The 12838-nt window shown below is 44.0% G+C and overlaps 1 protein-coding gene across 1 annotated transcript in view; it reads right to left on the bottom strand.

Moving 5' to 3' along the window:
* Positions 1-1557: 1557 nt before the first annotated feature.
* The window catches only part of MOGAT1 (monoacylglycerol O-acyltransferase 1), a 25763-nt gene continuing 14482 nt past the window's right edge, over positions 1558-12838 (bottom strand). Inside the window, exons 4-6 of the mRNA XM_009325047.1 lie at positions 11192-11366; positions 6895-7094; positions 1558-3740 (exon numbers count right to left, since the gene is read on the bottom strand). Of these exons, the coding sequence (XP_009323322.1) occupies positions 3586-3740; positions 6895-7094; positions 11192-11366 (530 nt within the window). The 3' untranslated portion in view covers positions 1558-3585. The remainder of the gene's footprint in view (positions 3741-6894; positions 7095-11191; positions 11367-12838) is intronic.

Here is a 12838-nt window from a genome sequence, read left to right as displayed (position 1 = left end):
CAAAGTGTAAAATACGCTTTGTAGTTCACACAGCAAAAATTCTTGAGGATTGGCTTTCTGTACACGAAATTTGGCAGAGACACGTTCACCCACAAGGGAACAGGCAGGCATTGTCGCCTCGAGCACACTGGGGAGGCGGTGTTTGCATGGTACAGAGGCAGAGTATCTATCCTGTTGACAGATGACTAGCTTCCCTGAGATTACCCGTGTCATCAAAAGGCACGAAGAGAAACACACCCCAAAGCAGGCCCCAGGAGGTGGGGGCGTCCCAGCAGAAACCCGAGCCGCCGCGGGTGGGCCCCAGGGGGGGGGGGGGGGGTGTCACCGTTCCTACTAGCCGCTCGCTCTTGCTTTGTCAAGCGTGAACTGCAACCGAGGTCTGCGTTGATACTTACTCTAACAAACACGGGAAGCCTCCTCCTTGGCCGCAGCAATGGTAGGATCGGTGCCCGCACCAGCCGCGACGGGTCTACGGCTTCCAGGGCTCTGGCCTTTAAGCTCAGTATTGCAGGGCTGGTTTACAAATCCACATACTGACACAGAGGTAAATATTTTAGGTGACACCATGCCTATCAGGTTTAGAGACCGATATTCCATTTTAAAATAGTCCTGCAGGGCTGGTTTACAAATCCACATACTGACACAGAGGTAAATATTTTACATGACGCCATGCCTGTCAGGTTTAGAGACCGATAATTCCATTTTTAAATAGTCCTAGATACGCTAGACAATTTGTTAATAAAAGGTAGTTTGGGAGGACCATCGTAAGCAATATGCAGCAGTTATTGAGCAACATATACATATTGAAGTAGCTTGGAGATTTTGTTTTCTTTTTTTCTCCGTCTTCCTGGCTTACAAAGCGATGAAAATTGCAGTAGTCAGAGCGACACAATCCCTGCTTGTTCCAACTGTGCCAGTTATGGATGGTATTCAGAGCCCACAGACAATTTTCTCACGGAATTCAGAGGTAAGCCCGTTTGTAGGGTACCCTCTGGACCAGATACTGCCCCAAAAATCAGTAGCCGCATTTTCCCTAGAAGTTTTGGCTAATTTGATCAACAACAATCCGTTGTTACTTCCCATCCTCAACCCAACACTAATGCTTTTAAATTTACATCCTGAGCTTCTATATCATTAAGGTAATGGGGAAAGAGCAGACTGAGAATGAGAGGAAATATCTCATTAGAGCAGATGACCCAGGAGAGAGCAGTCTGACACAGACTCCAAATTCTTCTTTCATGAACAATCGGCACTACTCATCAGGGCAGGCAGCAAAAAAACCAAATCCAAAGGCCATTTCACACAGCTGGCTGGGCAAAAATGACTCCTCAGGGCTCATCACTTACTACAGTCCTCGGGACCCTGGAGACCTCTTCCCAGGTATCAAGCCTACCGTGCTTGACCTCCCTAGACACGTGCCTTTCCAAGAGCTGAAACGATCCCGACCTTAAGCTCGTGTTAAATGTGGACAGTCACAGCGCTTCCTCTTCCCAAGCCCTGCTCCTAAAACCCATTTCTGCTGAACGATAAGCCACCGCTCAATATTTTGTATGCATACATAGTCCTTCAGAGATCTTAACCCAGGGAAAGATGGACAGAGAGCGAGGAAGTAAGATGTCTACACCACAGTGCAGCAAAAGCATGGGAAGGGAGGGCAAGCACACGCGGCGCCAAGAAAGCTCGAGTAGAGTAGAGGTGAATTGTGGGCACATCGACAGCAGTCTGTCAGGGAAGAGGGGGCTACTTCTTCAGGCATCACGAATTCCAACCCTGGCTCTCAGAAAGACATCTGTCATCCTAGAGAAAGCGAGAGTGGGATTCACCGGCTCGGTGCGGGTCTCATCTGAATGACAGATAGGCACTAGAAGGAACAGCCTTCCTAAGGAAACCAACTTGTTGCTGGAGGTTTTTTCGGAGCACATCAGATCAACATACATCTGCTCTGTCTGGCAAATATTTATTCAGCTTTGGGGCTTTGGTTCATTAGGAGTCCACTCCGTAGGAGTCAAGATATTTCCACTCTTTTCATTAAACACCTTCCTCTTGCTAAGATCTTTTCTTTCCAGAGTTTTAACTTTTTCCCACAGTCCCAACCGCCTTTCTTCTAAGGAGACTCCAGCCCAGCAAGCACACAGTGTGTCCAGTGCCTTTGTGGAGCCACTCCTGCTATTCCTGGAGCACCCCAGTGCTGAACTGACCCGGCTGCAGATGCCCCAGGCTGCCTGACAAGCCTGCGCATGTCCCGTCAGAGCACCTAACTGACATAATATTCAGGCACCAAAACTGCTCAAAGCAAACCCAATGCTTCAATAGAACCAGATCTGCAAAGCCCACGTGCAGATAGAAAGCATTTACAAATACAAGGATTTATCTCGTAAAAAATGCAATAATATACTATAATTCTCTTCACACACCACCATCTCCAAGACCTAGGCATTTTAACTGAAAAAGAGTTTGGCTAAGATTTTTTTTTTCTTTTCTTTTCTTAAATGAATATCCACATTTAGGATAAACCTTCTCTCAAATTTAGGCACCTGGTTTGTATAGAAAGCATCCTCTTAACCTGCTGCACCCTAGAGCTGTGCTCACCCTGCCTTGGCAATTACAGCTGTGTTACACTGCAGCACAGCTTTCCACATACTTCCCCACATCTATCGGTGGGGAAGAAAAAGGCATATATCAAGTATGCTTTCCTTGGTGAAGTTTCAGAACTAGACTGAAACTGGGCTCCCCTTCCTTCTGTGGAAGCGCCTGGCATATGATCATTTTTAAGTTGCACAAGATGTAAAGTTCACGTGATTCCCCCACTAGCTTCCTCGGTACACCTCTCCTGTCCTGCGCCTGCCATCTCCTCCGAGGCTGGAACCAAACAAAGCTGCTTCATCTTCCAAACTGGCGATCCAAAGCACAGCTTGTCCAAAAAAGTCACATCATTCAGTGCTTCCCACCACCCAGCATATACGTGCACACAGAAAACTCAACGCGCTGTTCTCCTCCACACAGAGGGTTTGCTCTGCTCCGCAACTCGGACAAACCACTTTTGCCGATATCCTATACAGGGCAGAAAGCTCCTATTTCTTCTTGAATTCACATGTAAATGGCTTATAATAGCCATCTGCTGAAAACATACACCTTCATGTCTATGGAGGAGCAGCAGGGCTTTCTGATATTCAGAGAACAACCCGATGTCATGTTTGAGACATGCTGGTAAGTCTCTCAACTTTTAATCAAAGACTTCCCAGGTTTATGCTTTTCCTGCTTGTGATCTCATGCTGGGGCAATTTCCTCTGCTCAAGCTATGGTTAGGTACCATGGTGGTAAGAACATCTGCGTGGAGTCTCTCACTAGCATTTCTGGTACAGATGAACCTAAAAAGACAACTCAAAACAGTACTGGCTTCGAGGCTCACACCCTAAGGATTTTTTTTTCCCCAAGAGTAAGATAAAAATCAATAAATCATCTAATAATCCCTTCTTAAAATTATTCCTTACACAAGGATAATTACAGATTGCAAAATACAGATTGCAAGAAAGGCATCTTTCAGCATACACTGTTTTTTTCCATGAGATTTGGAATTACAATTTGCTACTCAAAGATGAGAGATTTATGCTCAGGGATCCCATAATTTCTTTTGTGTTCTTCAAATAATTTTCTTAGTTTCTGTAGGTACAATGCATGTAGCTCTTCAATCTCTTCAGTGGTGGGGTTCAAGTTCCGTTTTACAGGGATGGGGCTTCCCACTGTAAATCAAACACAACAGCAGCATTAGCTTCATTGACGTCTCTTTTTAAGTAGAACTGCTCTCCCTCCTGTAACAGCTCCACCACAGCTCCCAGCGAGATGGCAGAATCACAGCACAATTCTCTTGCCCTGCGGCCTGATCCTGCCTTTCACAAACCTGAGCCCCAGGTCTGGTTCTCCACTTCCTCTTGCTCAAGTTCAGATAAAATGAATTTAAAAACCCCATCATTTCAGTCTGGCAGCAAAAGAGCAAATGAGAAGGGGGTTAAGCTCTAACTTGAAGGAGCAGTTTACACGTCAACGTACAATCCCATGGGCTATGTGCTGTCTTGCCATTGGGGTAGTACTCCACAAGTTCAAAATAGCATTTAAAAAAAAAAATGTACCTTCTCACCGTCTTCTGTTCTGATCTGAATACTAAAGGTATCCAACGTGAGGGACATGCCTAAGCGGACAGTGGTGCCCTCAACCACATAGCCACATGAACAGGACTGAAGGAAATGCAGATATCTTCCAATTTATTCAAAATGGATATCGCTGCACCAGGGCCAGAAATGTTGTTGGCTGCTTCAGCCTAGGGAGTGGTAGCATGTACAACCCCCAAACCCTGTAAGGTGTCTCTGAACCATCCATTGCCCACAAATATCATTCCAACCAAAATATTCTCCAGGCACAGCGCAAAGCCTGCTACCTGCTCTGCCGGAGCGAGAGCAAGAGGGAGCATGGGAGGTAATTCCACGGAAGTCCAGAGGGCAGCCTCCTCCTCCGCAAAAAGCTATGGCTAAAAAAGTCTGCAATATGCTAAGAGAAGCTTCCCATGATCTCAGTCTTCCCTGTGTTGTTCAATCACTATAGATTTTGACAGCTGTTCTTGCACTGGCAGCACTGAGAGCTTAATAGACCGCACCGAGATTACAGAGGAAGTCTGTAGAAAAGCAGAGAGTTAAAAGCACCCCCCAGGAGCTTTTACAAAGGCACCTGAAAATCCCTTTCAACAGATATTGCCACTTCAAATTGGGTGGTGTTGACTAAAGGGAAAGGAAGCCTAGCCAGAACCACAAAGGGGCTGATTCTGCGTTTTCATGCTGCAGCCTCAGCTGCCAACAGCTCTCGGGCCCTACACGGTGCTGAAATTCAGACTTTACATGGCTAGGGGTGGGAACCCAGCCCTGGCATGAGCAATACCTTAGGGGGCATGAAATCAATATACATCCAATACAGGATTTCCAGAAGCATGGCTGGAAACACCAGACAACCCCCAAGCCCTTCTGCGGCAGTCTCTTCTCCTAAGAGTGGAGATTTCTCGTGGAATTGGAAACTACACATCTGTCTAATTTTCTGTGCAGCTTTAAGCAACCTGTGTAATTTGATATTTTAGATATTCTATTTCTGAACAGCAGTAACAATTTTCAGGTAAAACAACAGTACTTCACTCGTCAAGCCCAAAACACTCAGACTTCACAGACCGTGGTTTTGCTGAATTGCATCTCCTTGCTTTAGGAACGACAGCTTTTGAACCAGGAGGAAACTCACCGACACCCGGCCACGTTGCCAACCCGGCTAACCAGCTCGGGTGGAGCTCAACGTGACTGCAGCTTTCAGGTGAGCTAACACTTTCAAAGCCGTGTTGAGCCATACCAAGACACCCCCCCCAAGAATGCAGGGACATAGTGATAGTTTTCAAACATGAGAAAACAGAGACACCTCAAGAAACAAGGGATTTCTTGAGATCATACAACAAATTCTGTTGCCAGACTCTGGTCTTGCTGATTTGAAGCACTCCAGTGCTTTAGCCACGGACCACCTCTGTCCTTGCAGTAAATATTACAAAGATGAAGATTTGCCTCAAAGTGAAAGACATTTTAAGCTTCAGAACAGTCTCGATGTCATCCACCCACAGAAAAACCGCAGAAAATACGTTGCGCTCATTCCAATGCTTTGAAAACTTTTTGGCTTTAAGGCAAGTGACATTTTTAGCCCGCCTGTGCACAATGTGGGCTTTAAAAAGTAAATCTTTTCTAAAACATTTCACTATATGCACTGATAAGATACAAAGCTGCATGAAATTTAACATAAAAAGAGCTACATTTTTGTCTTAAACATTTTTATTTGATCCATACTAAAATCAAATCATCCCTCCATTAAAGGGAGGGCCTTCTTAAATGTCCCTTGTGGAATACCAGAAAAGCTCCATTTACTTTTCTGTAGAAAGTGGCTTCATTAGTTCACTCAGCTCAGAATCTGTCTAAAAATGATTTATCCAAAATATATAGACAGCCAGTTATTCCCTTCGCATGATGCCCAGCACAACTTTTTCTAAAGGGGTGGTTGTCAATAGCACTAGTTAAAACCATTAAAAAAACCAAAAGACATTCAGGCCTACGCTCCAGTGAGAGTAGATGACCAGGGATGAAAGCTTTTGGGGAAAAAACTCTCTTCCAAACTGCCTGTTGACATGGCATGCATGCTGTCAATTAAACATGAACGGATCTTTCCATGAGGGAAAAAAAAAAAAACAACAAAAGGGAAGGAAACACCCTAGGGAGCTGCAATGCCATCTAAGCAGCAGCTTGCTGAAGCTGCCGCAAGGCGGCCTCTCCCTTCCCTCCTCCGTCTCTCCCCTGCCCTGATGAGCACTGGGTCAGGACTGCACCAGCTCCTTCCAGTAGCCTTGCTCTGGAGCACCGCTGCGGTGGCCGTGCATCAGCCGAAACACCCAACTGCTGCTTCTTAGCTCTGCAGGGCTAAGAAATGAAGGTGCTGGGCATCTTACAAAATAACTGCAGCATTCAGAATCTGCAGCAAGAGCTGCAGAGCTATGGCAGCCCTCTGGTACGGACTGGACAAGCCCTTGGGTTTCCTTGAGGACTGCTGAGGATAGAAGCATGTGAATAACTGCGAATGAAGAATAAGATTTGGCCTGGGACAGAAAGGGGAAAGGGAGAAAAGAACGCCCTCTTTTAATTGGGGGAGGACAGGAATTTAAAAAAAAAAAAAAAAAAAATTATTTTAAACCTCACATACTTGGCTTTAGATGCACAGTAACCAATTGTTTCTGTTAGAACAGATTTATAAATGTACGCAGATATTAGTAGCACACTTATGCATTTTTAAACATTTGCAAAAGCATAAGAAAAGGCACAGGGAACTTACCAACAGTATGAATAGGTTGCCTGTAAGGTATTAAGCCGAAACTGTATTGAAATATTCCTCTAGCATGAAATAGCGGTAAAGCAAAGCCCATTATCTTTTGCAACTTCTCCTGTACATTTCTGAGCCATGAACCTTTGGGGTTTGCAACTTGCTTGAATAGTTCATTTTCACCAAAGGAAAACACTGGGACCAGATGAGCCCTGTAAAACAATGAACGCACAGAGAATCCCACGTCAGCCTGCACTTGCACTGCGGTTCACATCAGCAGCGTGGAAATGGTTTCACAATAACCAGCACAGAAAGCTTCAGCACCTCTAGACTTCATCAGCAACAAGGATCCAACTCTTCTGACACACAGCTGCTTTGGGTTTTTGGGGTTTAAAAAAAAAAGAAAAGTGATTGGCATATAACTAGCAACTAGCTTTTGGGCAGTATTTAGCTGGTTGCTACCCGTCACAAACTTTTATGACTGTTCATAATCCTAACAATGAATAATTGTATATATCATAATTATGATTATCATCTTATCTACCACTATTTCAGCAAGTCCACCCTTGTTCCACTGCATTTTCTCCCTTGGCAAGCAAAGAAGCCTCATTGCTAACCTTATAATGCTCCCAGCTGGGTGGCTTCAAAACCAGATTTTGGCTTTCCTCCACCTTTTGACCCGAGTAATGCACACACTTGATTTCAGCACAAAAAACGTGATAGAAAACAGACATCCTTACAGACACGAGTGCAATGCCAAACTCCTCTGCTGTCCAATTCCCAGTGAAATCCAGCTTCCTCCAGACTTCTTCGAAAACACTAGCCCTAATACATTATTACCAGAGGTCAAATCCTACCCACATAAATTATACTAACTCACTTTGGCTCCTGCACAGCCTAATGAATTCTCATTCAGTTCATTAATTGGCTTCAGGAAAGGCACTAACTAGCTCCTGGACAAACTACTTCGGCTGATGGAATCAGTGCAGTTGTCTCCAACAGGCAAAAACACCACTATATTTAAAACCTCGTCTTGGTTTCGGCAGGGATAGAGTTAATTTCCTTCCTAGTAGCTGGTACAGTGCTGTGTTTTGGATTTAGGAGGAGAACAATGTTGATAACACACGGATGTTTTAGTTGTTGCTAAGCAGTGCTTACACTAGTCAAGGACTTTCCAGCTTCCCATGCCCTACCGACTGAGCAGGCTGCAGGTGCACAAGAAGCTGGGAGGGGGCACAGCCAAACTGGCCAGAGGGACATTCCATACCATGGGACGTCACGCTCAGTACATAAACTGGGGAAAGCTGGCCGGGGGGGCCGCTGCTCGGGGACTGGCTGGGCATCGGTCGGTGCAACTGCACACAGCAATTGCATTGTGCATCACTTGCTTTGTGTATTATCATTATTATTATTTTATTTCAATTATTAAACTGTTTTTATCTCAACCCACAAGTTTTTCTCACTTCTACTCTTCTAATTCTCTCCCCCATCCCACCGGGGGCGAGGGGGAGGAGTGAGCAAGCGGCTGGGTGCTCAGTTGCCGACTGAGGTTAAACCACAACAAACCTTCACTGCAGTATGCTTTTTGATTAATGTTTAGTTTCATTAAATAGTATTCTACACAGTTCAAAGAAAAAAGAGCAGGGTAATCCTAAGCAGTCTCTGAAGGATACAGAGCTGTTTTATTTGCTTTACTTAAGTCTTAGCTTCTGTATCTTAGCTCCGTTCAGCCCACGCTATCTTTGAGAAAAACCTTACTGTAAAATAGCAGCATTGCACTAATATTGTCAGGATGAATTACACTGCAGTGCTCTGAACGCCTGAGGAGGATGCACCGAGGACAGAGCTGGCTGGAAAGTACTGTGGACAATCAAAACCCACCTGTATGGCAAAAACAACTGCTTCTACAGCTTCTCAAGCCTGAGGACCCCCAAAGACTATCATTCCCACTCACTATTCTGACTGGTGTTTGCTCAAAGGTTCTTTCTCAAATAGAGCATGTATCACCCAGCCACCTGCAGAGGAAATATCGGAAAGCCTGGTACATACTGTGGCTGTGCAAATACTCCACTTTTTACTACAACCTAAGACAAACAGGAACATCTTGTGGCGCAATAGCACCCTGAGACTGTGGGATTTGTTTTAACCTGGTAAAGGCTTTTGCAAGATGCTCTGTAGGAGGCTGAGACAAAGAAATAAGTAACTTAGGATTGTGAAACTAAAGATAAGTTAGCTGATTCATCATTTGTTTCATGTCTTTAGGATTTCTTCACCTCATATCAGGTATCTGTACTACCTCGGACCAAAATGCCTTTTCCAGAAGTGCAGAGGACTTTTGCTGACATATTCAGACCACATTTGACAAGTTCCTAGCTGAGGAACCACAGCTTCTCTGTGCTGGCAGTACAGGAGCCAGGGCCAGAGAGCACAGGTCTCTGCACCACCCCTTCCTCTCTTGGTATTTGATGCTGCAGATCAAAAGCACCAGAAACATATGCAGGCACCGATGGCAGGCGGTTCTTCTCATCTGCCTCCCACAAGCCTCCCTCACCCTTTCATTTCCACGTGAGCTGGAAGCTTGTTCCATATTTTGTTAATTGTTAGAAACAAAATGTTAAAACCAGAAGCAATTACTGGATGCAGAGTCTTTGCACAAGAGCTCAGGACTGCCGACAGTGCTGCAAGAGCTGTAATGGCTACAGTCATGCTCTCCTACTGTCCCACAGCCCTACTGTATAGAAATGAAGTCAGGATTCCTACGCTTCACGTAGAAGCGGTTTTTCTTGCCGGTGCTCAGATCCAGAATCACCTGTAGCCTGGTGGTTAAAGTGACCATGTGTGAGGTGTAGGTTTCAAGTCACTGGGGCAGAGACAGGCGTTTATCACCCTGGTGGAGGGCTCTAGACAACTAAGCCTCTTTCTTAAAGAGGAGAACCATCATTTGAAACAAGGGACTTCATAAGGAAAGAAGTAGCCATTCCCGTGTTTTGTGAGTGTCCTGATCTTGTTGTTGTGTGTTGGGGATGCTTTTGAAATCAAGGCCATGAGAGGCACAGGTGTATCTAGTTTCTCAATCCAAATCAGTTTAGATGAGAGATAAACACCAACCTTTGTGATCTGACAGATCAGACATTTATGGATGTGCTCAAAGAAAAAAAAAAACCAACCTCATAAAACATTCTTCTAAATTTATGGTTTAAAAAAATAAAAGCTACTGATAGTGTTTAGGATCCCACTGGATTAATCAGCAGTTGAGCTGAAATTGAGTAAAGAGCCATTTAGGCACTAAAGTCCTAATTTAAATACAAAAGTATTGTTTCTGGGTACAAATTAGACTGAAATGTTACTTTCTATTAAAGAACAGGTCCTTTATGAGACTTCTAGTGAAACCCTCTTGGAACATTTTGACATGAAATAAGTTTCTAGAAAAAATGGATCTTAGCATCCTGTGTGAAAACAGAGCTCTTCTCAGAGACCACCTTTTTTCCAGTTAATAGCTTAAAAAACTGTTACTGATTTCTCAAGACTATTATTTTTTTCTCACCATTTCGCATGTCAATATATAATCCTGGGAGCTGTTCAGAAAGCTTAGCAGGAACAAGTCATTGGTTCCAATATTTCTGGTATATGAGACATCTAGATCAGTCCAGCACAAACACAATAGCTTACACTGTGTAAATCACTCAAGCGATATTAACACCATCTGTGTTTAGTTACACACTGATGGCTGTTTGATAGTAAAAGGTAAGCGACTTTTTCTTGAGATTTTCACCAAAAATTCCCAGAAACTCACTTTTGCAAATAACAATCTTCAAAAGAAAGTCTTTAGAATAAAGGTGAAAACAAATCTTCCTAGACCACAATTTTCAGTGATTTAATAAAACAGGGCCTAGCATTCTATTTTTTTTGATTGCTTAAAATGATAAGAAAATTCTATCTTAACATAACTTCAATTTACAGAACAGGAAAAAGAATGTCTGCTCCACTCCGCAATAACAGCCAAGGTTTACTAATATTGTTTCATAATTCTTACTCTTTGCTAGTGCAAAAAACAACTGAAACAAAACACCAAGATATGCTAATAACACCTACAGCTTACAAATTATGAAAGTCAAAGGGAGTTTTCAACACTCCCAGATTGGATCTAGGTGGACAGACTGGCTCTTATGCCAGACATCTGCACGTTCTTAGACAAGTAACTCTTTCAAATTCTAATTATATGAGTTTACTATATGTAATATGAACTATATTTAAGAATCAGTCTGTATTCAAAGCATGCTTACTACAGCAGCCCAGACGGGAAACCTACCCATGTTTCAAGGCCATTTTAATAAAGCCCTTCCTCTTGAGGATGTTTAAAGTTAAACTTCCAGGATGTGCATTCAGAGATTCCTCCGCTCCTCCAATCACGATGACGGACGCGTGGCCACCTCCTTCCTTATTCAGGACGTACGAGACGCTCTCCTTGGATGCAGAAACCATTCCTTCAGGAGCAAACATTTTAAGAGTGACTCACTAGATCTTCACGTACAAGTACAGTGGAATTTAAGAAATATTTTAAAATACCTAAACAATGTTTCAAAATTATTACAGCATAGGACAGCGTTCAAAGATCTGGGTTCAACCCCCTCACTCTGCAACAGATTTGGTCTTAGGTAAGTCCTTTGATTTAACACTGATGAGCTAAATGAAGGAATTGTGAGATCTTCAGGGAAGAGCATGCTCTTCTGCCAACTTAACTCCCCTTCAGAGAGATTCTGTGCCCGAGAACAGAAGAGTTGAATGGCAGCAGATACTGTCGAGAGGCAGTAGCTAAAGCCATAGAGCAGGTGTACATAAACACAGGCACAGAGGGTTTAACAGAATGAATAGAGGACTTGTTAACTCAAACACGGATCTATGGTGCCAAGCTGATCCCCTTCGCTCTTTCCAAAGCTATAAAGCAGCAGCTCCATCTAAAGCAATGGCACAACAGCGTCAGAAGAAGCGGAAAAGAATGTACCATCCCCGATGACTGCATCGGCTCATTCTCTAGTAACCAGGACCCAGCATTCATCGATCTATTTAGGCTACAACAGCAGAATACACGAAGCTTTCCTGATCCTAATACTTCCAATCAAAGGCACGCTGCTGTACAAGCCTTTAACATCGACTTAGACCTTGCTCTGAACTTGGTGCTCTGGAAAACTCCCTTTCTAACAGATACGCATCTGACCCCTCCAGAGCTCCTTTGTGCCCTAAGTTTTACTTCAGAGGCTCATAGTGGTACTATTTACCCAGACGCCACATTTAATTACATTGTGTTGAATTAATATAGTCTAAATGACAATCTAGAGATCAAGCCTAGTTTGTGGTGGTTTGTTTGGGCAGGTTTGGGGGGTTTTTTTGGTTTGGGTTTTTTGGGAGGAGGGGTTGTTTGTTTGTTTTGGTGGGGGTTTGGGGTTTTTTGGGGGTGGTTTTTTTCGGTTTTTTGGTGTTGTGTTTTGTTTTTTTTTAACAGGGATAGTATCAAAGCATGCTCTTTTGGACACCAAGCAAATACTTCATCTCCTGTTTTCTATAGGTACGTTGGGGATAAAAGGAAGACAAGGGAAAATGTGGGCCCTCTCTGGAACAAAACGGGAGACCTGGTTACCCGGGACACGGAGAAGGCGGAGGTACTCAATGACTTTTTTGCCTCGGTCTTCACTGGCAAATGCTCGAGCCCAAGCCACAGAAGGCAAAGGTGAGGACTGGGAGAATGAAGAGCCACCATCTTCTCTCTGTGAGAGAAGATCAGGTTCGAGACCATCCAGGGCACCTGAAGGTGCACAAGTCCGTGGGACCCGATGAGATACATCCACGAGTCCTGAAGGAACTGGCAGATGAAGTTGCTAAGCCACTATCCATCGTATTTGAGAAGTCGTGGCAGTCCGGGGAAGTTCCCACTGACTGGAAAAGGGGAAACATAACCCCC

This window comes from Pygoscelis adeliae, unplaced genomic scaffold (genome assembly GCF_000699105.1).
Source record: "Pygoscelis adeliae isolate BGI_AS28 unplaced genomic scaffold, ASM69910v1 Scaffold155, whole genome shotgun sequence".
NCBI lineage: Eukaryota > Metazoa > Chordata > Aves > Sphenisciformes > Spheniscidae > Pygoscelis > Pygoscelis adeliae.
The sequence above is the reverse complement of the archived record's forward strand: the minus strand, read 5'-3'. Positions and strand labels throughout refer to the sequence as shown.